Here is a 27,816-nt window from a genome sequence, read left to right on the forward strand (position 1 = left end):
AGATAGGATTCCTTCACTGCTCCTGACTATTGCTTCTCCTCCCCTCACTTCACTTGCTTTAAAGTATTCCACAGTCAACTGTTTCCTCTTTTCTTGTCTTTGTAATTCTACACTCTCTCTTCCCTCTCTGTTTCCGTTTTCCCAGATTATCTCCTGGTTTATTCCATTCTCTGTATGTCATGGCAGCAGCTTTTCTGTGACAAAAAATGACTGGAAATAGGACTCCAGCAGTAAAGTGAGATATCTGTAAGCAGTAGGGTAGGCTGAGGTCAAAGAAGGACATAACCACTAAGGACTGTTACACAGGGCCCTGTGACATATAGTGGCCATGTCTTGGCAGGATGTGAATGACCATCTGGTCATCCAAATGTCTGAGATAACTGCACAGTTCACATGGATGTAGCACTGACTGAGGTTTTTGCCCTGAATGTAATGAACCACTGAAGAGTTGTTGGTGGGCTCCTATTTAAGCCTTGTCTCAACCTTATTTTCTTCTACCTGTTATAACTTCTATACAGATGAAAGGTCAATCCCTGCAGCTGAGTGTGCCACCATGCCACATACTGTTGGTTAAAGAAGTTGCCTAGAAGATGCAGTTATGAACTGAAACCCCTATCATCTGGTGCTGCCCACATATCATCACAGTAAAAGTGGTAGGCAGCATCATGGTTAATTAATGTCCATCCTCTGCCCTTTTGGTGCACACTAGTGGTGTAAATGCAGACTCTGGATGCTTCGGTTAAAACCAAAAATACCTGCACAGGTACAAGTCAGTTTTTTGCATCTGGGTCCAGCCTTTGCAGCACTCCTCACAAGAGCCAAATTTACTCAAGATACGAGGTTGTGGTCCCTTCACACACACATGCTAGCACTGTGCTGAGTCAGATGATAGAGGAGCAGTGACATCAACTTGCAGTCCCACCCCAATCAGTGTAGTACTATTGGCACCAAAACCTGTGCATATTTTATTGGAAAGAAGAATGAACAAAACCTCGTATCATCAGAATTTCAGCCTTCTGAAATTCTCTATTGTATAATAAGACCAGATTTCCAGCTCAAAGTCTTTTCTACAGGTAGTGCAATAAGAACCGTGTTTCTGTGGGGATTCTCTGCAGTCTAATATAGGCTGTGCTCATGCTGCAGTGCTTCCCTCAACGGCTACAGCAACGTTTTCTACTGAAGACTGAAGTGAAAGGAATTGATGTCATGGTGCATAGATGCCCTCTCTTCAAAAATCCTCCTCTTACGTCTCATTTCCTTATTGTAAGTAGCACCTAGTTCCTCAGACTGTTAGTAATGGGACATAGCACTATTCTGTGCGATCCTAAAGACTTTGAAATCAGGAAAACATGCCTCTAATACACATGCAGAAGTCCTGAAACACTGTTTGGTTTGGTCATGGTTTATTGCTTATGGTGAATCCCATGCAATCGACAGAGTATGGCTCAGAGAGATACTTAAGTTTTTGAACTGAAGAGAGGAACTAGTATTTGGAATACTGATGTTCCAGGTTCCCCCTTAGCTTTGGAGGAGAAATGTACAGGGAGCATTAAATCATGCAGCACTTTTAAACATTCTTCTCTCCTTCCAATGTGACAGGAAAAATTAAGTTGTTCAGTTCTGTGGGAGTTATTAGCACCTTCAGAGTCATGCTTAGGGCTGCAGGCGCTGGAAAGCAGAATAGTGGAATATCCTCAGCAACACCACAGAAAGAATGGAATCAATTTTCTTGAACAAAGGGAAGGATCCTTCAGCTCTGAGTCACACATCATGGATTTCTGAAGTGTCACATGGAGATGGAGAGAGTGAGCATTACGCTGGGACTTGAAAAATGCTTGTTGACTCGTTTCTTAAAGAAAGAGCTTTTAAGCTTTCTAAGACATGTGGTACAGGAAGATTGTTCTGACAGGCTTTTGTGCCATATGGAAGATAGACATCACTGCTTTCATAATATAGAGCAAAGCCTCAGCAACAGTAGTACAGGATAAAGTCAGTGTAGCTGTGACCAAAGTTCATCCTATTTAGCATGCTGAGATAAGACTTTTTAGAATCACTCATTGATCCATGACTCTGAAAGGTTTGGAAAATTAGCAAGCAGCATCTGAAAAGGTTTATATTGCTATGAGACCTTTGGAGAGGGAATTTAATGTACCTATTGTCTACAATGGCACTAAGCAACCCAAACACTGCTGTAAGGGACTGGGTTGCTGACTAATTTATGTCTCCATCCAGGCTCCTGACCCATCCTGTTCAGTGACACGAACACTCCAGCCTAAGAGTGGATTTATACCCTTAGCAGTTATATTTTATCTGTGCAATGGCATTAGTTATGAGACTTACTCTGTTCCCCAGATCCCTATTTGAGCTGCTTGCTAGCTATAAAAGCAAATCATCTAAACTTACAGTCTGCAAGAAGATACTGAGTAGTTTCATATGGGTATGGCTCACAACAGTTATTGGAGCCCTGCATATTTTTGAGGTATGCAAGCAAGTAGACTGGCAGCTGACACACACCTAAGAAAGTGCTTCAGCTTTGTTAAAAGAGAAGAGGGAGAGTCCACAGAGGCCAGCTCCTTCTTCAGTCACAGAAGGAAATCAGCAGAGTGCATATGGACTGTTTCCAAAAGGGAGGAGACGGTATGGTTTTGCAGGTAACTGAGTGTATTTTGGGACTTGGGTCAGTGTTACCTATTTATGTTTTCTGTCAGAATGTAACAGAAAGTTGGCTTGTTTTTGTCCTCATGCTGGGACTTTGCCAGGGGCTGAAACACCTCACATCCAGAACTGTCCTGCTGCAGTCTTTGCAATATTGGGCTGCATACTCTGATCATTAGCAAGAAACTCAAGGAGTAAGGGGACATTCTGATTTTCAGTACCACTGTGCCACTGTGTGTTTAGATGTAGAGGTCTAGTTTTCACCAATTTCTGTTGAAGGTATGTAAAATAAAATAGAATATATATGAAAGAAATATTTTGGGTGAAAGAATCAGTTCTTTCATATAAGCCACTATTTGGACAGGTAAAAGGCATATAATAAGGGAGGTGCCAGGAGGACACAAACTGTATTAAAAGACATGTCATACTTGCAGTGAGGTCCCTTTCACACATCACACCAACAGGTAGAGAGAAAGCAGAAAAATTAGGATATGTCACTGAAAAGGAACTTTGTAAAGGCATCTAAAATACATTGCTCAGACTGAAAAATTATTCAGATCATTAGGGTTAACATAGTTACTTCTTGATTAAAGAATAATGCTGTAATATGAGGCTGTTAAGATTTTTTTACGTCTCTGGTGGTTTTAGAGCCATCACAACCTCCTTCCTGAATCAGAGAGAAAGAACATCTGCCTGCTGAATCTGCTGTGTCTTTCATAGTATTAATATAATTCATAATTGCATAGCTTGTGAGATCTCACGGTATCACACTTTACAAATGCACTTTACTATTGTGACAGTTTTCTATTTTGAGCTGAATACTATATTACAGGTAGAAAGCACCAGCTGTGCTAGTCTGAATACACTGAGAGTGGCCTAGCAGTCACTGATTTCAGCAGAACATCAATCAGCAGAGTGCAACAGCACAGCAGGGAAGCTAATACATTCTCATGCTGTTTATACAGAGCAGAACACTGCAGGCTCATAGGCTCTGAAAAAGTCAAGTAGAATCCTGTCTTCCTGAGAAATATGAATTAATCCATTTAGGAGCTACTGCAATGGGAAAGATTACAATATACTGCACAGAGTTGCCTACCTTGGTGAGTAACTGTCTTCTCATATTGTTGCAATTCTCATTTGCTGCAGCTTTGGACTGGACCATGCTGGTAATCACACGTGGAGGATCAGGTGGGCTGTCTTCTGTCTCTGATGAGCATGGCAGTTGTGTTCTAGGACAGCAGTCAAAATCCTCTTGACCCCAACTGGTAGAAATCTCAAAGGGATCAGGGCATCTCTCATCAGGACTTGACCCATCATCACTGTTCTTGGCATTGCAAAGTATAAGTGATCTCGAAATGGAACGAAATTTTCTTGACTTCCTGTTCCCAGCATTGCTCTTTCGATCCATCTTCAGAGAGCTGGTGGTGCTGCTCTTTTTCCTATCATTCTCCCATTTATGTGGCATGATACTTTCAGTAACTTTCTCTGCTCCTCTGGTGTGAAATATTCTCCAGGAAAGGAAATATAAAAAGTAAGTTGTAATATACCCCACTTTCTCCCACTTAATAACCTACACTACTGAAAAGCCCTAATGAATAAATCGAATCAACAGAGCCTTTCAGTCTGCTAACAGCCACGTGGTATCTCATGACTTGCTAATTCTGTCTCTGTGCAGTGCTCTACTAAATTCTCCTTCACCTTTTCATTCTCTTCCCATGCTCCCCAAGCACAAGAGTGCTTTTAATAAATGTTTTTGATGTTTCCATTGTGCTGCTTCCTTTGGGCTTCTGCTGAATTTGCATGTTGAAATCCCAAATTGAAAAGGAAGATACTTTAAAAGCATTATTCTGTCCTCCTAACATTATTTGGAAAGAGGAAGCTCCTTCTGAAGTTTGATTCATGAAACCACTATCATTCAAAGATTAATCAAATTGTCGAGGTTAAGTTCTCCACCTGGCACATCTGATTTGTAAGTGTTTTAGCAAAAGTAGATCTTAACCATGAGAGAGTAAGGAATGTCAGGCTGCTATAAAACTCCTACCTTTGCAGACCAGAACTCACTTAAGACCGTGCATTTAACAGTAACAGAGGGATCCAGTGAAGCACTTAAGATGTGAATATCTGATTAGGGATTGAACTCTATAAAGGAATACAGCTCCAATACATCAATCAAAAAGCATCCCATTACAGAAATGGTTTGTTTCAGGGTATGATTCAGCATACAAAATTAAGAGAAAATGGAAGAAATGCTATGCAATCAAAATGTGGTAAAAGTTGAAGCTTTTGTAAAATGAGTAATGAGCACATTAAGATAACAAAGGGAAGTTTTGTTAAACTGTTTCTTTTTTCTCTCAGAAAAAGTTTTCTAGAAATATTTTGGTAGGTATGTGTCAGTGCTGAAAATTCAACAAGAAGAAGTCTAAATTAATCACTTCAACTTTCTTACTTGATTTTTATTATCAATTTTATTACACATTTTTTTCTGTTCTCTTCACAGTACCTAATTGATACTGTATGCTGCTGTTCTAGAGAAAATACGTATTAAAAGTAAAGGATTTGCATAAATCAAAGATGCTGTAGGTGTCGTACACAAAATTGAAAATCAATGTAACTTGAAAAGCACTTCTTAAGTATACTATTGAGAGAAAAGGTTTGTACATTGTGCTCTAAATTGGGTTGTTGTGTTTGTCTGAGGTATTTTTTTTTCCCAGCTTCTATGCAGAATTAGTTAAGTATGTATGCACTTTGTACCTGAAATGCCACTGGTGCTATAGAAATAGAATAAAGCAGGTTTTCTAAAGGCTCCTTACAGCCACAACAATAAACACAGGCCTGCAAGTTCTGACCAAGACAGATTCATATAATAAATCCAAGCCAGCCTTATAATAAATCTGCAGGATTTTTTTTTTTCCCATCTGATACAAATAACCAGGAAGAACAAAAACAGATGATAAACACTATGTCCTTGGATACTTGTCTAAAGGAGCTATATGGCATTGCTGGAGAAATACAGAATTCAGCGTGAATCTGAATTTGTTTGCATTTGTAAAAGAAAAAAAATTTGCATGTAGCTTTTTCAGGAGCAGCAAAGGGATCCCTTCATCTCTGAGGGAGAAGGATATTTATTTGTGCAGTCCTTTCTGGCATTTATGATAGGTAACGCTCCTACAGCCTTCCATCATAATTTATTTTCTGTCATACCGGTCCTAATATTGCTCTACTTCCTGGTGTCTCTTTTCCAAAATAAAATCTCCAACACTTCAGAAACTCATGCCCTGAGTATTGGAACTCATCAAATTTCCTAGCAGGACACTATTCCAGGGCAAAGTTTAAGTTTGAAAGTATCCAGAGAACATGTCAAGTTCCATAAAGCTGGTGTGTTTTCTGCCCCTCTTCTGTGTGTCTTTGGGATCCTCTCTTCTCCTGTGGGACAGGCTGACCCCACTGGATAGGAACAATGGAACCGAAGGCTTCCAGCCTCCCCTACACTGGCATAAGGGAAGTTTTCAGGGTCAAACTGAACTAGCATAATCTTCATTCCCCTCAGTACACAGAATGTTCTACTTTTTTTCTTTTTCAGAGTAGCCTCTCTTCTTATGAATAACAAGATTTGCAACCATGGCTGAATGCAGCCACGGTGTAGATGGAAGACTGCCCAACAGCACAGCCATGCTTCCTTCCTGTGACACAGAGCACACACTGAATAAAAGGACATCTAAGCCTATGTGTAAGGACACAGAGGCCAGAGGGGATGGGGAAAGGTATGACATAGATGGAGCTCAGCTTCAACACATGGGCTTTGTAGTTGACATGCGGTCTTATTTCTCTAGGATTAACCTCCCCTCCTGCACTATTGAGAGAACATACTTTTCAGAGTCTCTATGTGGTAATTTATTTTGAAGTACAGAGATGAAAAGTGCCATGAATTATATCAGAACAATAATTTTGAGAACTGAAATAAGTAGTTGGTGGTGGTGTAATTCAGCATCACAAGCTTGCAATTTTTTTGTGTGCTTTTTTGTTGATTACTTTAGTTAAAAGCTGACTGATGCTTATCCCTACCATTATGTAAAGACTTTCAAGGTTTGGAGATTTTCTTTGTTTGTTTCTTTTAAAAAAGACATGTTTTAGTGTTTTGGTAAGGCTAAAGCTTTAGTCTACCATAATATGTATGTACCTAATTGCAATTTTTGAGTTGGGAAATCCCTGTTAGCATCCCCAGTGTATTAGGAAATTAATCTTGCAAAGCTTAATGTTGCTTTTCCGGTATGTCTGAAGGTAGGTAAAAATGCGATCTGGCCCATTAGACCAGAATGTGGAGTTGAAAAAGCCATAGGATGGCTAGGATGAGGGGAACTTCTGCAAGTACCTCCCCTCAGCACCTGGGTAGGAAGCAACAGAGCTACTTGCTGAAGGTCTGTGGAATGCACATCACTTGAAAGTCTGCAACAGGGATTGGTGCTCCTTCTGTGATTCTGGCAATTGCTATTAGACACTAGCAATAAGAATGTCAGAAATAAGCCTGAGTTGCACATTCAGACCTAAACAATCATGCCTATGGGGGAAAATTAGAAGAAATAGCACTTTATATTCAAGGATTTCAATGTTGTACAAACATTAACTGCACCCTACTTCTCCAAAGTGAAAGAATTTAAAAAGAGCTGTTAAGCACATGGGTAAGCAGAGGACGCGATAGCTTAATGGTCAAAATACAGATCTCTGGAGACTGGCATGCTAGAATGAAGGATGGAGAGATGCAGGAGCCCTTTCTTACTCTGCTTGAAGCTGCTGAGCTTAAGAAGGGAGCACTGCCATCAGTACTAAATGCTCCAAGAGGTACCTCTCTGACTATGTTAAGCATCTGGGATGCAGGGAACACATAGAAGCACCTGTTGAAACAGTGAAGGAAACCGCTCTAAGTGCATTCTGCCACCCCTCCCCCCTGCAATGCTCCTGAGGAATTTTACCTTATGCAGAGAGAATAGCTCTTTTGCCCTGCTGCATCAGCTATTTCCTCCTCCCCCACTCCCATCAGAGCTCCATTGGCTCAAAGACCAAGTTTAACCCTGAATGACTTACCTAATATCTCAAAGCAAGCCAGTGGCTGAGGTGAAAACAAACCCAGCAGACCTGAAGAGTTCCAGTTAAATACTTGCTCTTGCTCTAAGTATTAGATCACAGCCCAAGTCTTAACAAAGGCAACATCCTTTCCAGAGCTGCTGATTCAGGGTTGCATAAGTGACAGAAATATAGGAGGTACCAAAAACATAGTCTATAAGTTTTCCAATAAAAATATCCAGAAATGTTATTTTACACAGAAAACAATATCACAAGTGCCAGAGAAGCTTTATGATTCATTGCCATCTTCCACCAAATTTAATTCAAGGTATTGGTGGCATGGACAATTACTTCAAAGTCGATTCTCCAAACCATTCATCTTTTCCTCCAGTGCACTCACTGCTTGTCATTTTCTCTTGCCATTCTTATACCTCCAGCACGCCTGATGGAAGTTGTCTGTGGTTTGTAATGCAAACCAAATGTTCTTTCTCTGTTTCTTTTTTTTTCCCCAAGCTTTATTTTTCCAGCTTTAAGTCTAAAAAGCCCTAACTCAGTCTGTCTTCTGCAAACAAAATACATGATTTGAGCTGTGCCCATTTGGTTCAAATTTTTGGTTGGATATTAAACCGAGCATTTACAAGATGCAAATAATTTCGTGTAGCTCCCAGATTGAATGCGAATGCTCTGCTGTTAACCAGACAGTAGGAAAGATAAAACTTCTCTTTACTAGCAAGGACAAGATGAGTTTTACATTACCAAGTGCTAACAACATGATATCTTGCATCCCATTTTAATCTAGATCTTGTGATCTTTGTCAGATTCATTACTGAGCAGTACTATTAGCACTGAACTATTACAGCTGTCTAGGATTTCCAGGCAGTAGGAAGAGCTAGAGATTTGGAAGTTTTCTAATAAAGATTAAGAAGCTCTTGGAGAGTTGAATTTACTGTTAAAAATTATAAAAAAAAAAAATTAAATACCTAATTGTAAAACAAAAATTCAAAAGGAGGAACTTACAACAGCAAGGCAGACAAACCTGACTCCTGCAGAAGGCTGGTCCTCTTCATAGGCCTGGCAAAAAAAGATAGAGTGAATAATTGAAAACACACTCTCATGGTGTCACGTGACTTGGTTTCAGTAATTCTGCTCAGTACATTGGAACGGAGCTATTGTTTCCTAATTGAAGAAAATGTCAGCAAGGATAGATAAACAAAAGCAATGGGATGCAGTATGGGGGAAATTGTATCCAGCAGGCTCCCAGCTACCCAGAGAAGGCAAGACCATTTAAGGAGTTTGTGTCATTTGTTTTTACCCATTGCTCTCCAGTCCTAGGATTGATGGGGTTCAGGCATGTTAAACCTACTTGGGAGGAGGTGGGGGGGAGCAGCCAGAATCCATGCTAATCAAGTGCAGGATTTCCTGCTGCAGGCTGAGATGGCAAGCATGTTTCTCATAATTTTTAGCAGATATTTTAAACATTAAGCTAGTAAGAATTTCATAGACCCCTTCTGCTCCAGGAGCAAAACATAATAGGAGCCACTTTTGAATGCCAAGCCTTTATATTGTTCACCATGAAGTGGCATGGTCCCTTTAACCTACCAATTCTTAAATACTCTCCCCTTTATGGGCTAGACTGGAACTTTGTAATCCAACCTGATCAAGGACTCAGAAAATTGTTGCTTTTCCTGTAGAGCATCTGGGATATGAGAACTATGCCATGGATTCCTAATTGCCTCAATTACACCTTTCATTTGCTGCAAAGTAAATGGTTCATGGTCTATTCTACTACTGTGGCAACTCACCCCATGAAACACTGCTTGGGTTGTGTCCACCATCAGTTGTGGGAGCAGGCAGCCACCTTTCTGCCACATCCCTAGGCACGCTTAGCTGTTTTTCACTGATCACACAGATCAATCTGTTAGTCCCCATCTGTCAATCCTCAGTTCTGCTCACACTGACAAATAACAATCTTGCTGCAGAAACCTACTTTCTTCAGTGAATTTGTGTGATAAGATATGTAGGGAGTTTGTAAAATTAAAAAAATTTTCCATAAAAGAAAGAATTGTCTCTGAAACAGTTAATGTTAGTTTGTTGAAATAGTGAGGCCTCTTTGGAATGTTCTCACAAACTATAAATCCTATACTTTTCAGGAAAATGTAAACAGAAACCTGAATTTTACACCTGGCCCTGTCTAGTCATGGAAATGGTCAACAAGAGAGTGCTTAGACACCTGCTGCCCTCTGCATTCTGTGGCTTGAAGGTCCTGGTTTTATTGGTCTGTCACTAAACTTGCAAAAGAGAGAGAGAGAAATTATAAACTGTGAAGGCAAGTATCTGCCCCATGAGAATGATGAACTTACTGGGAGAAAAAGTGACGATGAAATCTCTGCTCTATATAGTGTCTACAGGAGCCCTGAAAATTTCTGTCCCTGAAAATACAGTTGTGGGTAGTTTATATTTTAAATGTTTACAAAAAGAAGAGAATTTGACATCATTTTCCCAACAATTAAGTTTTCAGGATGTTAGTTCCCCAAAGGAAATCTGTTGTAAAGGACACAGGTTTAACCTGAGTCACTGAATGCCAATAAACATGGAACATTACCCAACTCTTTTAAATTCTAATCTTGTAGAAGAACTGAGATTTGACACTGAGTAGCGAACAACAGTTATCAAGTAGCTTTTCTGGAAAGGAGGAGAAATAGGAAGCTGACTTTGTGTTTTGGGAAAGAGTTCCTCACTGTATTTGAATAAAGAGGACAGTGGCCTTGTACATAAAATGGGATTTTACAGTGCTAGTACTGTAAAAATGAAATATTAATGAGGAAGCAAAGCCACATACTGTTTACCACTTAACTGTCTTACACTGTAACACACACAGGTTTTTGTTTAGCAATAGAGAACTCATTCACACAAATCTCAACAGCCCCTGAGTTTTGATCCAAACTGATTGAGCTGGAAGCTCAAAAGCATTGGAAAGTTTTTTTTATTTCTTCCCATTGTCACATGCTATTGCATTTCCTGACTATGGGCTGAATACTGTAGTCCCTAAGCCACTGGGAGTTTTGTTCATTCAGAATCTGGACTTCTGCCAGGGCCAGCAGCAGAAACATAAATATCACAAGGAGGGGCTGTTTTTTCATGTTGTTTCACTCTAACCTTTTGCAGTTTTTTCCATCTTCTCTGTACAGTAATTGTTCAGTGCCCAGTGGTGCACAGAAAAGCAGTTTTTCAGAAGCCATAAGAAAAAGGAGAGAGAGAGAACCTCTGCTGCGCCTGCCATGTTGCACTAATGGTATGCTTTGATATTGAATACTGTGGTCAATCTTCATTACTTAGCTCAGAAGTATTGTACCAGGAAAAGGGCAATGAACACACTGATCAGAGGCTGGAATTTTATATTAAAAGATTGAAATTATGTGGACTCTCCTTTGCAGAAAGGAGCTGCATTGATAAAGGTTTATGATATAATAGGTACTATAGGGAAAATCAGCTGGGTTTCTTTACTGCCTTCTCATGTGAGGGACAGGAAAAGAAGAATGCAGTAAAATGAAGAGAGTTCAAACAAATAAAAGGAAATACTTGAAACCTAAAGCATAATTAATGTGTGGAAAAAGAAGATAGCAGAAATTATGAGCACTTTGAAGTTAGCTGTTTTGCCTTTGATTTCAGTGGGACAGAGATTTCACCCCAAGAGGTGAGTTGATGAGAATAATATCTGCAGTTAAAGGGAATAGCGTGCAGAAGGGGCAGCAGCTCTTGCTTCAGAATAAAAGTCAAATGGCACCATTCACAGGTAGAGTGATACTTCTGCCGAGGGATAGGGTCCTAGTTACCATAAAGTGGAGTAACTTTTCTGACATCTGGAGTTAGTATCTATTGGAGGTAGGAAAAGGAAATAGAGGAGCCATTGAATTTATTTTTTATGACAGTTCTTCTCTTTTGCCTGACTGAAATCAGGATGTGTCTGGAACCATAGCAGATACAGGAGCTGATCCCTCTTTTCCCCAAATTATTTTCCATATTCAAAGGTTTGGATCAAGAAGACAAGTATGCAGACTATTCAGTAGTAAATATTTTGCCTGTTGCTACTGGTGATAACCTTTTCCAAAAAGGAGCATATAAATTTAAACAGAACATTAGTGCTGGGCAAAGCAAATCTAAGTAATGATGGAACTTATTCTCAGTCCTGTTCTCCACCCAACTTCAAATACTGCTTGTGTTAATAGGAAAGAAAGCCAATAGTTTGGAGTGTTCTAGTTTTTGTCCTGTCATTACATTGCTCAGCAAACTGATGAATTACTTTTGCCTTAAACACAGTCACAATTTTCATATTTTGCCATACTCCAGACAACAGTTATGTTGCACAGGACAATCCATCCCCTCATTGCTGCTAAGCCAGGACTGGGTTAGTCATCTCTGTCTTGGGTTTCGCAACTTTCACTCTGCCCTTCCATCCGTCAAAACATAGCAACATCACACATTGAGACACCCTATAAGCACAGTTAATCCAGTATCCCTCTCCATCAATGGCTAATAGCAATTGCTTCAAAGGAATTGCCTTGTAAAAAAAAAAAAAAAAAATCAAGAGCTTGCTTTCAGGAGGAGTTTCTTCTGAGTACCTTATTGGTAAGAGTAAACTAGCACTCTGAGGTTTTGTATATATTCCAAAATTGTTGGAGCTTTTTACATTACAATTGGATAGTCTTGTTTTAGCAGAAGCTACAGCTGCCCCATAATGGATAAGTATTTCATTAGGTAAATCTCTCTCTAATTCCTTTCATCACTTAGTACCTAACTTTTGCTAGGAAGCACAAAAAATTTTTTTTTTTCCTTCTACAGATGAAATGAATCCTGTGTAATGCAACTGTAATTTATCCATTTCTGGTTCCCATTAAGCTTTTGATTTCAAGAGTATCCAGAAGCAACAAGTTTCATGTATTACATAAAAATGTACTTCCTTGCAATTGTTTTAAATTCGTTGCCTCTAAGATTTGTTCAGTTCTTGTACTAGGAAAAATATCCTGATCTTTAAGTCTCTGTAGAATCCTTTTCTCATTGATCTCTGTACTGATCTCATCCTCTATCTTCTACATAGTTTTATCTTTTATTCTTCTGCCCCTCCTTCTCTCAGCTTCATGCTGCTTTCATATGTTTGGATCTTCTCCTTTTTCTTCAGATCCTTTTTTAAAATTCCACTTCCTTTTGTGAACTTTATTACCTGACTCTTTCATAACGGTATCCAGCTCTGCGGCCCTTCTAGACTGTTTTCCAGTGAATTGCCTTCCTGTGAGTTAATAAAATTTCCTAGACTTGTCTTCCCAAATACGTTTGTGTCACATGACATGTGCTCACACTCTGCATGATTACTAACCTTTTTCTGGTGTCCTTACTTGTTGCAGTGACTTAAAGATAAACTGTAAAATATTGCTATCTACTTCCATGGAAGAGGGTCTAATACTAAGTGTACACTCATCAAAAAGTATTTTTACCTCATCTTGAGAACATATCCTGGAACTCTATGAAGAGTATATTACTGTATACGTACAATGCTTACAGAAAAAGTAGTCATGTGGTCTACTAAGTATTGTGGTAAGAGTGTGTGATTGCAAAATTACAGCACTGTCAGTGTAAAAGGCATTGACTGTAGCCAAGGAGTGGTGTATGAGGCATAGCAAGAAAGGTACCCTTTTAACAAAGTGTTGTGGGTTGTGTTTGTTATTTTAATATTTTTGTACTGGGTATATAGACTATGTGTAAGAGATTATGTTGGGCTTAGTGAAACACTGCAGAATATTTTTGTCAGCTATGAAGTTGCTAAATACCTGGTACTGACAAAAAGGTCCATCAATTTTTTTAAAGCTATTGACCAATACACAGTTTATAACTTGCTACAGCACCAGAGTAGTAAAACATTATGTGAGCTCCCCTGTATGGTGTCATTCTAATTTAAAACAAATATTTTAAAAAGTTATGACTTTACCTCTTCTTTCCACATTTCCAATCACATAATGTTCCTTTTTCATCTGACTTTGCATTCCTTTTGATTTATATTCCCCTGAACTGTAGGCTGACATAAGGGGCCCTTTAGGTTGAATGAAAGGAGAATTATCAATTGCCAAAACTATGATTTATCAGGAAAAAAAGTAAAGGGCAAAAGAAAAATGAACTTACTCTACATACAAAAATCATATGAAAATTTTCTCTGTATTTTTCATGAGTTCATTATAAAAGGTATATTTAGGCCTGTCTGGTTTTACATTTTATTGCGAGTCCATGTTGTATTCTGTTATATTCATTGCTACTGCCTTCTCCTTTACTCCTTGAACAGCCAGATATGAATGAATGGAAGTACCGAAAAGGTGAATATATTTGGTCCATCTGTGTAACAAGGCAGAATTTGCTCCGTATTTTACACTCTGGTACAGGCACTACTTTCTACAGCAGCCTGATCTCAGTCTCAGTGAAGTCAGGGGCTTGTTATCCCTTAGCATTTCACAGATGGCATGCATGTTCCTGTCTTGGTTGCTGGGTTTGTTAGTTTGTTTGGGTTTGGGGTGGGTTTTCCTTAAGGGGGGATGTTGTGGAGTTTTTTGGTTTGGTGTTTTGGGGTTTTTTTAATTAGTAATGTCAGTGATTGATGAGGAATTATGCAATCTCTTCTCTTGGATATCTATGCCTGAATAAGATGACTTTACTACATTTATAAGTACAGTCATTATTTCAACTGCAAGGCTTTAGCAGTAGCTGCTTCTGAGTAATTGTCATTCCTGGTGCCTGGCAGAGGCAAAGCTACTTAATACATGCTGCTGTTTAACTCTGCACTAAACAAGTCTTGAGGACCCTTCACATTTCTGCTGCTTTACTTTATCTCTAAGGCTGTGACAATCAGAATGAAGCTGAATAGATAGTGTTTATTTGTGGTGTTGAAGATAACAGTATAAAGCCCCAATGGCAGCTCTCTTGCTCTTATCTTCTGCAATACTGTTGCATTTAACACTAACTTTAGTTGTAATAATGCACACCACGTATGTTACTCACTAGCATTATTGATGACAGCAAAATGAGACTAGATTATTTTACAGGTTTCTCATGAGTGAAACAGTATGATCTGTCATATAAATAGCTCCCTGTTAAGACACAAAACACAATGCTTCTGGTGCTTCATGAGATCTGATGACACCCTGCTCATAGGTATGATAGATGGTGCTGGAGTCAGCTGTAGCATCCTAAACAGACTAGGATCTAGTGTCTTTGGGAGATGACTTTTTTTTCATGTTTTGAAATCAGCCTACACCTTCAGAGCAGTGTCTAATGTTAAATAACTTGGAGCTAGTGACTGAGAGATCTCAGCTGAGGATTCCTGATCTTGGGTTTTGTTTTTCCTACAGAACACAGGTTTCAAGCCCAGAAGAAGTTGTTCTAATTAGCTATTCTAATCAACCTGTCAAAGAGAAAAATTTAACCTGTAATTCCTGTACTGATGGCAATAATTTCTGCTCCAGCTAAAGCATATCTTTGAAAATAAGCACCAAATCTGAACGTACAGACATTATTCTACTAATCTTGAAACTTTACTATACTTTCAGGTAGATTGTTACACTGTTTAGTTACCATTTCCTTTAAACATTGCTGTGTCCTGATACTCATTTGCTTTTATTTCTGTATTTGTCTAAAAGAGCTTGGCCCATGATCTCTTCCCCAGCATTTTTTGTGAAGGTCAGTAAGGGGGACCATGGGGTGGAAGGTATCATGGAACTTTATTGCATGATCTAATATTTGATTGCTTTGGGGGTTTTGTGATGACGTCAGTTTAAACATTGGAAAAATAACTGTTAGGTCCACAGTGTCTGTAGTCCAGGGCTACCAGATAGTAACTAATTAAGCTCTGTAGCATTAAGGAGTGGAAGGGATACCTTAATCCATAAGAAATCAGTATAACTCAGGTCACAGGTACTACTTTTATTTTGCAGCTGATGGAGGGGACAAGAGCAGATATATGATTGGATTGTGTGACAGATTGTCTGCCTCCAGATACATGGTTGTCTCGTGAATAGACTATCCGGAAAGGCTGTCTGGATATGCATAACAAGGTGGTATGCCTGTGAGTGTGTAAAACACCATGTTGAGGTTCACACAATGCAATGTACTACAGTAGGCTTACTCCTGAGGGCAGTCACTGAATGACCCTGACACTAGAGCAGAGATGTGCTCGGGGAGGTCAAATTTTCAAGTGACCTTTCCTTATGTATTCTCATTTTTGATCTAGAGAACATCTAATCATCTCTCCAGAAGAATTAATACTATATCCTTTGTCTCAGTTTGGATTTCCCAAATGAAATAGCCTCTTCTGGAATTTAAGTCCCAAGTAATTGTCCAAAATCATGTTCCAAGACAACCATACAACCACCAACATAACCCAGGATTTCCATTCTTGTTCTTCCCTTTTCCTTCAACATCAACATCTTTCAAACTGATTATAAATTTTGTCTTTTAATTCATGGAGTGAATCCTAAAAGACTTGACTCAAACATTCAAGAGGTAAGAATACGCAGACCTTTGGGGGTTGCATGCAAGAACAGGAGTGGACCCTAAATGCATAAAATGAGTAGAGGAAAACTGTTAAGATTTTGACAATATCAGTTTGGGCTCATCATTAATCTTGGGCAAAGGGATAAATGACCTATAACTGAACCTTACCAGCCACATCTAATACACACCACTCACTATAAAGCAGTAACAATCTGCCCCAGCTCATTTTTTGACAGAACACTATATTGAGTCCGGAGATCTGGTTCCAGCTCTGATAGTAACCTGTGGTTTTGACCCTAGATACTTTTACTTTCCCTCACTTCTGAATCCTTGTCCTCATCAATGAAAATGGGTTGTGGATGTCACCTTCTTTCTTGGATGTGTGGGGTGGGGATTTCTCTGATGAAAAGCACTAAGATAATTAAATGTTGGGTTTTTTTTACTGGGACAATGAACAAAACAATTAACAACTACTCTTAGAAAATACTAAGAATTTGCTGGTGTCAAATAATGATATCCTACACCAGCCCATCTCTTGTTATGCAGAATCTATTGCATACAAATTTTATTCCATATGATAAAGCATGCAAGTTATTTTACAGTATACAATATGTGTCATACTGTAATATAGACAGCATAAATATTCTGTTATAGCAGCACTAGGCAAATAAAAGCAGCAGATCACATCACTGGTGCTCTCTAATAGCAAAGAGCTGTAAAAGTGATGATGAGGCCATCGTCTGTTAGGTCAGTCCTTCAGCATAAATTGAAGCAATTTGACAGCCCCACAGCTTTATGTCACCCATTCACAGCCACAGGCTAGTGCAGTGGGGAAAGAGGGGAGTGTTTTGGCCCCACCTGCACCCTGACAGCAATCCCCCTGCAGAGGAGCAGCAAGGGGTACTCCAGAAGTCTCTGCCCTGACTGCATCTCCCAAGGGGCAGCTTGCCAGGAGGTGTGCACTCAGAGCATACCAGCTCCACAACAAATGAGGTTACACTGGCAGGATGGATAATATATCATCGATATGTGTGTGCTATACTCGCCTGCATGGTTTTTTTCTGTAGGCTTATACTGTATGAATCAGTTACTAATGAGGCTCATAATAAAGGATACTATGAAGTGAACACTGCCTTAATAATGCTGGCAAGGTTTCAAGTCTACAGATGTTATTTATAGTATATGACTAAACAAATACTTATCCCCTTTGAGGCTGAGACTCTGGAGCAATTTACTGACTTCCTGTATAGGCTAGTTCATACAGAGATTCAAGTAAATAGTGCATTTGGATGTCTTGCTTGGAACTATACTCTGAAACTGTAGTAGATAATCATATTAATGTTTAATTTTAAAGTGGTTTGGAAATGCGTATGTTTTTTCAGAGGATTAGATACTACCCCTATCCAGTTCTCATGAAGAAATGCATTTTTCTGCATTTCCTCTTTAAAGAAAAAATATTTAAAGAATATATCCTGCAGTTATGCAGCAGAGTTGAAATTACTAGAAAGGTTAGAAACAATTCAGGGAAAAAAAAGACTTAGCAAAAGCTAAAAAAGAAAAAAATTCCCATATCCTCTCCTTTTCATCTGTTTTTTAAATTAATTCATTCCTCTTATTTATGAAGTTTAATTGCTAGTGAGAGAGATTTTTTAGATTTAAAATGGTTTTGAGTAATGAATCATTTGATTTGTGATTTTGTTTCTTTTCTGCCTCATAACTTTGCAGGTTTAGAGAGGCCCTCAAAGCTGAAGAAAGCTACAAACTCACAGAAGTCTCTGGTCCACTCTGCTGGCTTTTATATGTGTCAGAAGAAATAGGAGAAATATTATACAGCAAGCTAAAAGTGTCCTAAATTAAGGTACTTCCATGTAGAGCATCTCTGCTTTAAGTCATAATGCTGATTATTGAACAACAATAATTTACTTCAAATTTGTCATATAATTTAAAACCAAAAGTGATCACAGTGAATAGACAGACAAAAACATAGTTTGTGAAACACCTCTAGTTTTACCTCTTATGTGTTTAGTCTTTTAAATTCTCAAATTAAAACAGTTAAAATGATACATACTGACATGTAAAAAGAGCCGACTGTATGATGCTTAAATAATTTGCTATAAAAATATTACTTACCATTGCCAAGTATCTTCTTATTTAAGTCCACTATTATCATGCCTTCTTGGATATGAAATATGCAGCAGAGTCAATTCCCAGTGTGTTAAGTACTTAACAAAATAATAAATGCAGTGTAACTCCACAGTGTTTGGGTATTTGACTGTAACTCCTAAGCATTCAAAGTGACTACTCAATATAACAACTTTTCCTCTGCAGAAAATGCCTTGCTATTTGCCAGCAAATCTTTAATGCTTTAGATTGGGTATTTCCAACTACCGCCCTACTTGCTAGGCAGATGTGTATAAAAGAGATGTTATTTCACTGAATCAACCACTGAGATCGTAACCCTTTTCCTGTACCACAAACAGAAATGTAAAACCTCAGACTTTCCTTTTGGACTTTTACTGACTTGTGTCTGTTTTAAGAAAGCAAAACACAACTAGTCCAAGGGCTAATATATGGAAAATGTGTTAAAATGTTTTAGATCATCTCATTGCTTCTTATTCCTGTAATTCATTGGTTAACTGGCTCGTTCTGTGTTTATGTAGTTGCGTGGTACAAACACAACACCTAAACTTCTCACCCAAAGTTGAAATGATTCATTTATTACTTTTTACCCGCCCCCCCCCCCCCAAAAAAAAAAGAAGAAAGAAAACACACAGTGCTTATTTAACCCAAGTGAGTGAAAACGTCTTTCATAAGGTCTGCAAGGGCTTTGGGAGGTTTTTCTTTGGTGAATAAAGTCTGTGTAGTGGAGTGCAGAGTTTTGTCTGAGGATGGCAGAAATCAAGCTCAAACAAACAGACACAAACTAGGATCCTTTTGCTGTGTGAAAATAAGATAATAGTAAAGGAGGTGCAAATATTATTCATATCAGATCACTTGAGAGGGATTCACTATTTTGGGGAAGTGAGTGGAGCCAGAAGGAGAGAGGAAGTATTTTTGTGAGGGTTTGTAAGACTCTGCTAGTGCTTTACTCTCTGAAATTACATCATTGGTCAACACTTATTTATGTATTTTTTGTGAGGCAATTACCCTAAATAGATGATATGTAGGCTTTCTGTCTTCTGGGTGCTTATAAATATTAATTACTTGAATGTAATAGCCACAGTGGGGAAAGCACAAGTGAAATCATGAGTGAGGGCCATACTAAGAAGTGGAAAACAGGACTGAGCTAAGACATTTCCTCTGCTCCTTTATCTATACTGGAGAGAATGGGGCTACATGATAAGTCATTGTTCCATAGGATGTACCACCCTGATTTCTGATACTGGCTGTGGACCCAGTCACTGTTAGAAGGAGGGGATTACAATGGGTAACCCTTGTTCTCCTGACTGTGTCCCAGCCATAAGTACCTCTAGCACAACTCTGATGGGACAGTGTTAGTCTGCCTTTGTTCATCATCCTCTCCAGATTGGTATTAGACTTAATCAAATTCTAGCCCTAACAGCTTGCTTCAGGACCACAGCTGGAATCAGCATGTCTAGACTAGCACTGATTTATTCCTGGCTCTTAGACCTATGTGCATGCTACTATTCCATATGCTTCCTGTTAGAGAGGTAATAATGCCATTTCACAGAATAACTTTAATTTTTCTTTTTTCCTCCCCTTTTTATTGTAATTAAAATTTATTTTGGTTATGTGGGAAAATGTCCTGCCCCTGCTCTGGACAAGACTACTGCCGGTTCTGCTGGAACAGAGCAAACTTCCAGACAAACAAAATAAAGTTCACAAAGGAAACAGTTAAATTTTCTGACTGCCTTCACTGTCACAGAAAATGCTAAACACATTTGTAAGTTTTATATAACTGCATCAGTTCATATTTTCCCCTCCTGGTTTCACAGCCCAGAACAGCAAAAGGACCTTGTGACATCTCTAGGCTCTCAAGAGTTTAGTAATAAAAATCCCCAGCAGAAAACAACACTCCACACCCTCCCACTGCTGGGCAAATGATTTTCCCATTTTCCTCACTTATCCTCAGACTAAACAATGTTAAATTTACAAACCTGACTTCTATTTATAGCAAGCACTCTACCCTAGGAACCACAGAGGTTGGTGTGTATCATTGTCCATAATCCGCAGGACAGCTTTCAACCTGGTATGTCAAGTAATTAGGAGAGAAGCCTCCCACCTTAATTAGTATCTAAGCAATACATGCTTTGAGACATGTTATAGCCATAAGCTGGGTGGTGGGTGTTTCTTTGCTGTAAATTAACCTCTGATTTTATTTTTTCTTGTTTACCATGAATAGTAATTGATAATGTCAACAGCATCCTGCGCTTCTACCAGCGGTCTGCAGAACACAGGGAAGAGACCTGCTGTGTAGGTACTGCAGGGGAGGCAAATTAATGGATGTCTAACAGTGCTGATAATCCTCACAGCAGACGCTGAAGGAACTAAGCTGGTGAGCTGTGCCTGCCATGAGAGGAAAGTGGGCTAAAAAGCCATGTGGGGAGCAGTGCAGTAACTAGTGTGAGACAGTGGAAGCAGCAGAGAGTAGTTCAGAAATGTAAGTGCAGAGCATGAGGGGAAGGAAGGGATTAAAGCAGGAAAGGTCTGAAGTTAGGATGCTAGGCTGGATTTGAGGATGTGGGTAAAGATTGAATAGAAGGTGCTGGGTATAGGCGTCAGCTGAACCTAAGCTGGATAAGATGTGATACTGGATTGGACCCTGCAGACTGGGCTCAGGGGAGAGCAGAGAAGAGGTTCAGTGAGGAACTGACATTTCCCTTTTTCTCTGGAGCAGCAGGGAAATGACATTCAGGCCTTGTGCTCAAAAGAAGTTCATCCACAGTCTGTATGCCACTTTTCATCTATTCATCTCTGTATATATGGTAAAGGTCAGTGGATCTGCTATCCTTGTTTACAAACTCGATGAACTGAGGAGCAGAGAAGTTGTTTAGAGAAAAAAACCTTAATTTGAAGGATGTCACGATTCTGACACCCTTTAAAAATCTTTCACTTTATAGAAGTTTATCTATGCCCCTAAATACTTTTTAATTCCTTTTTCCAGGTGATTCCTATTTCTTTTCAGATAATGAAAGCAAAATAAGCTAGTCTTAAAATGAAGAATACTTTATTGATGTATTTGATGATATTGTTATTATTTCCAGTATTATTCTCCAATCCATCTTTAATATAGCCTGACATCTTGTTTGCTTTTTTGACCATTACTGTGCACTGAGTAGAAGTTTCCATTAAGCTGTCCGCAGTAACGCCTAGATCTTTTTCTTGAGTGATTTTGCAAACCATCGGTGTATATGAATAGTTCAAATTGTTCCTTTCAATACACATTACCTCACACTTACCTATGCTAACTTTCAGCTGCCATCTTGTCTGGTCCCTTCTTTTAGGGTTACAGGTGTTTTTTAAAGTTGTGGCTTTTCTAAATAATCACGTATAATTTCCCAATTATGCTGTCTCTGCTATTGCATGCTTGCTTTCCAGATGAGTAGGAAATATATTAAATTAACCCCAGTTTTGGTGCAGATCTTGGGATCTCCCCTTGTTAATATCCTTCCCAGCTGAAAATAACCATTAACTTGTATTTTTTAGTCAGTCTTCACTACTTTCCGAGTCATAATATTTTTCTTAGTCCTCAGCTGTTCTTTACCCTTAAACACCTTATACCATTTAAAATACACAGCTAGGTTATGTCGCTGAAGTTATACTTTTATCCGTTATTCTAATGTCTTTATTAAAGAATGTAATGGCAATTGGCTGTTAAAACTCTGTATGTGCAAGTACAGCCAAAGTAGCTATAGGTAAAGCTAGTATTTACCTAGAGCAGCAGAATGTCAGGAGAGAGAAAATCGTAATCTTGATGCAAAAGAAGAGTCCCTTCCAGTCTCCCAAAAGCAGCATGGAATAATTGACTAACAGCTGAATTCAGTAAAGTAGCAACCAGGTGTTCTTAGCCTAACTACTGAGACCAAGCACATTTTTCTGTGCATCCAGTCTCACTTCTCCATCTTCCCCTTCTGGCTTCCTTGACTCTGGGGGAACAGCTTGTGCTGGTCTCAGACTGCTCGAGCAAAAAGAAATGAGAAAAGGAGCGGGGTTAAAGGATGTAACACTTTTCTCCAGCTAGCCCCAGGCCACCTACCCTCACTGTGGCCTTGGATGCAGCCTTGAAAACAGATGCACATGCCAAAAAGCATCAAGGAGGAACAGCATCCTTACTACTGAATAAAGCATTAAATGAGCCACTCGATGTCCAATTCTGGCATCCACTCTTTTTAGCACAAATGTTAACAAGGTGCGAAGAGTTTCGAAAACAATTATAAGAAGTCTGAGGAGCGTGTTTTGCAGTAAGAGACTAAAGAATTTGTTTTCTTCCAGCAGATTGTTGCAATTTGATTTGTTTGCTGTCTGTGTACATACCTTCATGAGACAGAATTCAGAGGATTGGGATGTGAAGGCACATGCATTTGAATCAGAAATATGGTTAAATGAAAGTCCATCATTAAGGTAATTGGAACTTCCTGGAATGTTTATTCTGCTCTATGTAATTTGCCACAGCAGCAATGTACTGTTTTGGGCATAGTGGCTAATTTCATTTCAATGGTTACTACTCTCGTAACCTCTTTTGGGAGCTACGTTTCTGTTTAGTTCTTTTTTCAAAAGCCTGCTCAGCCATTCATATTTTGTATTAATGTTCCTCTGGACTGGAAGTATGTAATGTAGTAATTGGCAAAATCAGGTAAAATAGATTCACCTCACTAATGGCTTGTTTTCTTTACCTAAGTGAAGCCATTAATTATAACTTATTAGGTGTTGCCCTGATTGTACTCAACATGCAAACGTTACATAGACTAATGAATTTTGAGATGTAAACCCAATATACTTTTTATTCCATAACCAGTGGCTTTATCATACCAGGATCTTTTTGCAGTAACATGAACTATATGAGGCAAACTGTTTTTAACTGTGGCAAAGGTTTGGGGTTTTTTGATCTCTAAAACACTCTTTCAAGCGGACTTTTTTAACTTTGATCAACAAGGGAGAAAAGTATCAACACAAAACTTCCTAGGCTGTTATTGAAGAAAATAACTATGGATATATTTGACTATGAAATTGTAAAGATGGCCTTTGTTTATTTCTGTGGGGAAAATAACCTATGTTCACCTGCAGAAGCTTAATATCATATTGGATTCTCCCCAGGGACAAATAGCTCTGCAAGTTTAAATACATTTTGAACAGCCTTAGTTTGTATTCTTCTTTTTCTCTGTAATTTTGTTTTCATGGATGTGTTTACTGAACTCTTTAAGAACTCCTTTCATTGCCTGTCAGTTCAGTTTCAACTTCATTGTCCCACCCTCAGGAAGCCTGTCTTAGCCAACGATGCTGTTATGTTGCAGGCACAAGAACTCTAGGTGATGAACGCTCTCTTCATGACAGTTACACAGGAGGGTTGTGCTCACTTAATTACACTGTTCATTTGAAAAAATTGCTGCCCTATGCCAGCATGTTAGTAAGTTCTCTTTCATAGAATAGCTTCAGATATGTTTGAAAAATCATTATTGTGCATTTATATCAATTCTGACAACATCTTTCTTTACAATATGAACCTTGTGTTATTGCAGAAAACTTAAAATTGCTATAGGTTACATGGGATGACTAAAAAACCTTCACCACTTGTTGGCTTATATGTAACACTTCTAAAATCAGACAGCTAATGGTTGTGCTGTGTAACAGGCCAAATGCGTGGTATAAATTGACTTTGCCTCAATTCTTTCTCTGATGAATGAACATTTTGTTCTCAGAAATAATTGCTTAGATGAAAAGGTTGCACACATCACCCATACAGTGCAAATGGTTACTCCCCAAATCCTTGTTAAGCTAATTTCATAGGAAGCAGGAATTTGTGTTGGTGTTTCTGAATGCTGTATAAAGCTAGTGTTCAGTAGGAACCATTCACTAGTCCCAAAGTGTGATACTGTTTAAAATCAGTTAGCACTCAAGGACAAAATTCCATGACCGCCTAACATCGTACAATCAGTTGATATATAGTCAGATATTAATTAGCATGGGACAGAGGAAAATGTTGAATTACAAGTACTTCTGGAAGCATCAAAACCTTCAATGAACAGTGAGAACAATAAGCTATGTTATATTAAAGGTCATACAGTGTAATTATTGAGATAGCTCCATGGATCCCTTTTAAAAAAATTGTCATTTGTGTCTGAAAAAGGAATTTGGGGAAAAGAGAATGGATCCAGAGCATTTTTGTCTGGATATCAAAATTGATAAATATATTAATTCAACCTGCAAAATTTGGTGCCATTTGAGAGCAAATATATGCAGACAAATTTTGTGGTAAATTTTAGAATGCCAAGAACAACTATAACATTTTCTTTGTAATATTTCTGTGTTGTTCTTATGAGCACTTAGTAACATCCACAAAATACTTCTTACAGTCTTCGTTTAGGAAAGAGTTATGGCCATTTAACAGGGAGGGATGCTGATGCACAAATATGGTAAATGAAGGATGAAAAAGCACATAATACATGTATGAGAAAGTGTAGAGTAGAATACCATTAGCTGTATTAACTAGGGAAATGGAAGGAGTTTTGTCTTTGTTTGAAACAGTGACCAGAGATACAAAGCTCAAACATAGGGGATTTTTGGCCTGGCTAGTCTCTTTGCTTTTTACCTCTATCTACTATGATCACTGATTTACAATGGTGCTATAAAAACAAAAGACAGAGTTGGTTACTGCCCCTCACCTGAGCTGCATCAATTTACCATGTACGAAAGAAATTAGTCCACCCCCCATTTTTGTAATTATGATCTATTATACATTTTACTTCACAATAGGGATAAGCATGAATTTGTAATGCCATGCAGCTATGTGACCACCTAATCACTGAGTGATTGCCTCTTCCTCTGATGCTTGTCTCAGTGCTTACCATAGCTGACCACTTTCTTCAAGAACTTGCTAGGCCAAAGTTAACTGCATTAAGTCTATAAGGTTTGCAGTTTCATACTCAGACCTTCCCCTTTATCCTGTTTGGCTTCCCTTCTCTAGACAACAAGGCAGGAGGCAATCTTTAGTTGCCTTTCAAGCTGCCCGTTCTGATAAAGATTTTGAATGCTGATGGATTCAACTATGCCTGCTTGGGAGTCCCAAAAAAACGTTTTACCAATACCACAGCAACCTGCTCAAATTATTAATGATTGTTCTATTTAAGGTTTAAAAATCTTTTATTCATCATAAATATTTCTGTACAATATGGCAACTTCTGCCAGAATTCCTGGTTTGATCCAAAGCTGGTATTCCAATAGGAAAGTTTTGAAGAGGAAATTTCAACTGCCCTTTTGGCAGCAAATTCAGAAAACACAGTAAAATAAACTAGGACCTTATCACAAAACTTACACCACCAAGGTTAAAAGCTGTTTTTGTTGTAATCATGAATTATTGACCACAGAGGAAAGTGATCTAGGTCCTCTACTCAACATGTTCTAGAGAGAATTATCACACTGACTCGCTTAGGAGGAACAAAGACCACAGCTCATAAGTTGGCCCATCTCTAGGCAACTTCATAGTTTCTCTGTAAGACAATGAGTAGAACCTGTGGTCAGCTGGATGTGAGGACACAATTGTGCAGCAAGCAGAAAGGGGAATGATGATGGCTAGGAGAAAAGGGGGCATGGTGAAGCAGTAAGTTTAGCTAGGGTGTTATTTTGGATTACCATGTGATGCCTTGGAGACATTTATAATCAGATCTGAATATGTCCCTGACCACTTAAGATTACACTGAAAGAACTAATTAGTTCAGGTAGTTTCAAAAGAAACCAATTAATGTTCTTAGATGAGGAAAGATTGTTCTCCTGTATATGCTGAACTATGTGTTATTTCTGTGTCAGCATTAAAGTGCACAGTGTGTGTATGTGTATATAGTGCTAATTCATTTTTATTTCTATATATCCGTATATTTATATGGCTAAATGTGCCTTTTTGCGTGGTCAGTTAAATTCACTGGTTATTTGTGAGACTATAGTACATCTTGGGTGTTCTGGCTAAACTGATGCTGCCAAAATTGTCAGCAAAAAGACCGGAAAAGCTGATGAACCTTAAACTTTTCCCCAAACAACTGCTCAGTTGTTTCTTCAGGATATAGAAGAGGCAGAAAGCCCAAGCAAGAGGAGTGGTAGGAAACCAGGGAGGAAGGATAGAAACTGCTGTCTGATGTGGATTTCACAAACTGCTACATTTAAACTTTTAGAGACCCTACAACAATAATCCACAGTAATTATCATTTTAGGAGTTTTAAGAGGTTTTGCCCATAAAGGAAAGATAACTCAAACTTTTTAATTCAGTGCTTTGCTTATTCACTAGTTTCTTGTTTTCATTTTGCTTAGGGATTTAATGTTTTTATAAATTCTACAGGTAACATTTGTACAACCTAATTCCTAACAGTTTTGACATGAACAAGCTGCAGAAACAGCTCCTCAATTTCTCAGGACCAGTATCACTTTTGCAAATGGGACTTGTGCTAAGAGTTGGTTAGGTATTTTTAACTAGTATGCCATATAATTAAATAACTAAATATATATATAAAAATAAATACTGCCATGTATAATTCTTATTCCCCTCTGTGGGTTTGTCAGACCCACAAGGACAGCACTGTGGTTTGTGGGCTTTTCTCCTAGCAACTCCTATTAACGTCAGAATTACTTGGGCAGCTTCATCTTCATACCCCACACTAAGAGTTTACTATTTGGTGCTGTTTTATGTGTAGATTTCATATGCCTGTATCTCTGGTTATTTGCACCAGGTCTACTTCAATTTCTTGTTATCTTACGACCACTTTTAATAACAACTTTATGCTATTACTTAATGAAATTCTCTACTGTAGTTGTTCATATTTGGAAAAAAAAGATGAAGTTATGGTCCCTGCCCCAAGGAGCCTATAATTAAAACAAGACCAGCCTTATAGAAACATATATACTAGCTGGTCTGTAGCTGGATGGTCTGTTTAGTTTTGTTTTGACATACTCTACAAAACAGCATTTAACAGATGTTGGGAAATTAGCTCTCTGAGCTTATCACATAAACATATAGCAGAGATGCATGTATTTGAATTAATTTCATCATTGAATGTGGGTATTAATGTCATCAGGCACTTTTTAATGTTTATGCCTATTCTACTGCACTTTGAGTCCTACTTACCAAATAACATAGAAACTTTTCAAGAGAAAGCTAAGTGACTCTGTTGTAGCAATTCTTTCTAGTGTATTACTGATGACTCTGTTCTCTTACATAAAAGACATTGCCTTGTACAAGACCACCAGTGGAAAAAAAAGAAGAAAAGTGTTAATTGTTTCATTACATACCCTCCATACATAGTGTTGACCAAAAAAAAACCCAAACCAAGCAAACCAAAATGGGCGGGTCTCCCTTGGTCTTTATGGCAAGTTGTCCCTCTCATTATAAGTAATGCTATCCTATCATGCAAA

At 38.5% G+C, this 27,816-nt stretch overlaps 1 protein-coding gene and 1 long non-coding RNA gene across 2 annotated transcripts in view; one reads left to right on the top strand and one right to left on the bottom strand.

The window, feature by feature from the left end:
• The window catches only part of IL16 (interleukin 16), a 47,719-nt gene extending 28,725 nt beyond the window's left edge, over nt 1-18,994 (bottom strand). The window contains exons 1-3 of the mRNA XM_069798392.1: nt 18,373-18,994; nt 8,731-8,784; nt 3,752-4,163 (exon numbers count right to left, since the gene is read on the bottom strand). Of these exons, the coding sequence (XP_069654493.1) occupies nt 3,752-4,163; nt 8,731-8,780 (462 nt within the window). The 5' untranslated portion in view covers nt 8,781-8,784; nt 18,373-18,994. The remainder of the gene's footprint in view (nt 1-3,751; nt 4,164-8,730; nt 8,785-18,372) is intronic.
• LOC138688054 (uncharacterized) lies at nt 1,524-4,424 on the top strand. Its single transcript, XR_011327105.1, has 2 exons — nt 1,524-2,651; nt 3,802-4,424. It is a non-coding gene; the product is annotated as an uncharacterized lncRNA (long non-coding RNA).
• Nucleotides 18,995-27,816: the final 8,822 nt, after the last annotated feature.

This window comes from Haliaeetus albicilla, chromosome 12 (assembly GCF_947461875.1).
Source record: "Haliaeetus albicilla chromosome 12, bHalAlb1.1, whole genome shotgun sequence".
Taxonomy (NCBI): domain Eukaryota; kingdom Metazoa; phylum Chordata; class Aves; order Accipitriformes; family Accipitridae; genus Haliaeetus; species Haliaeetus albicilla.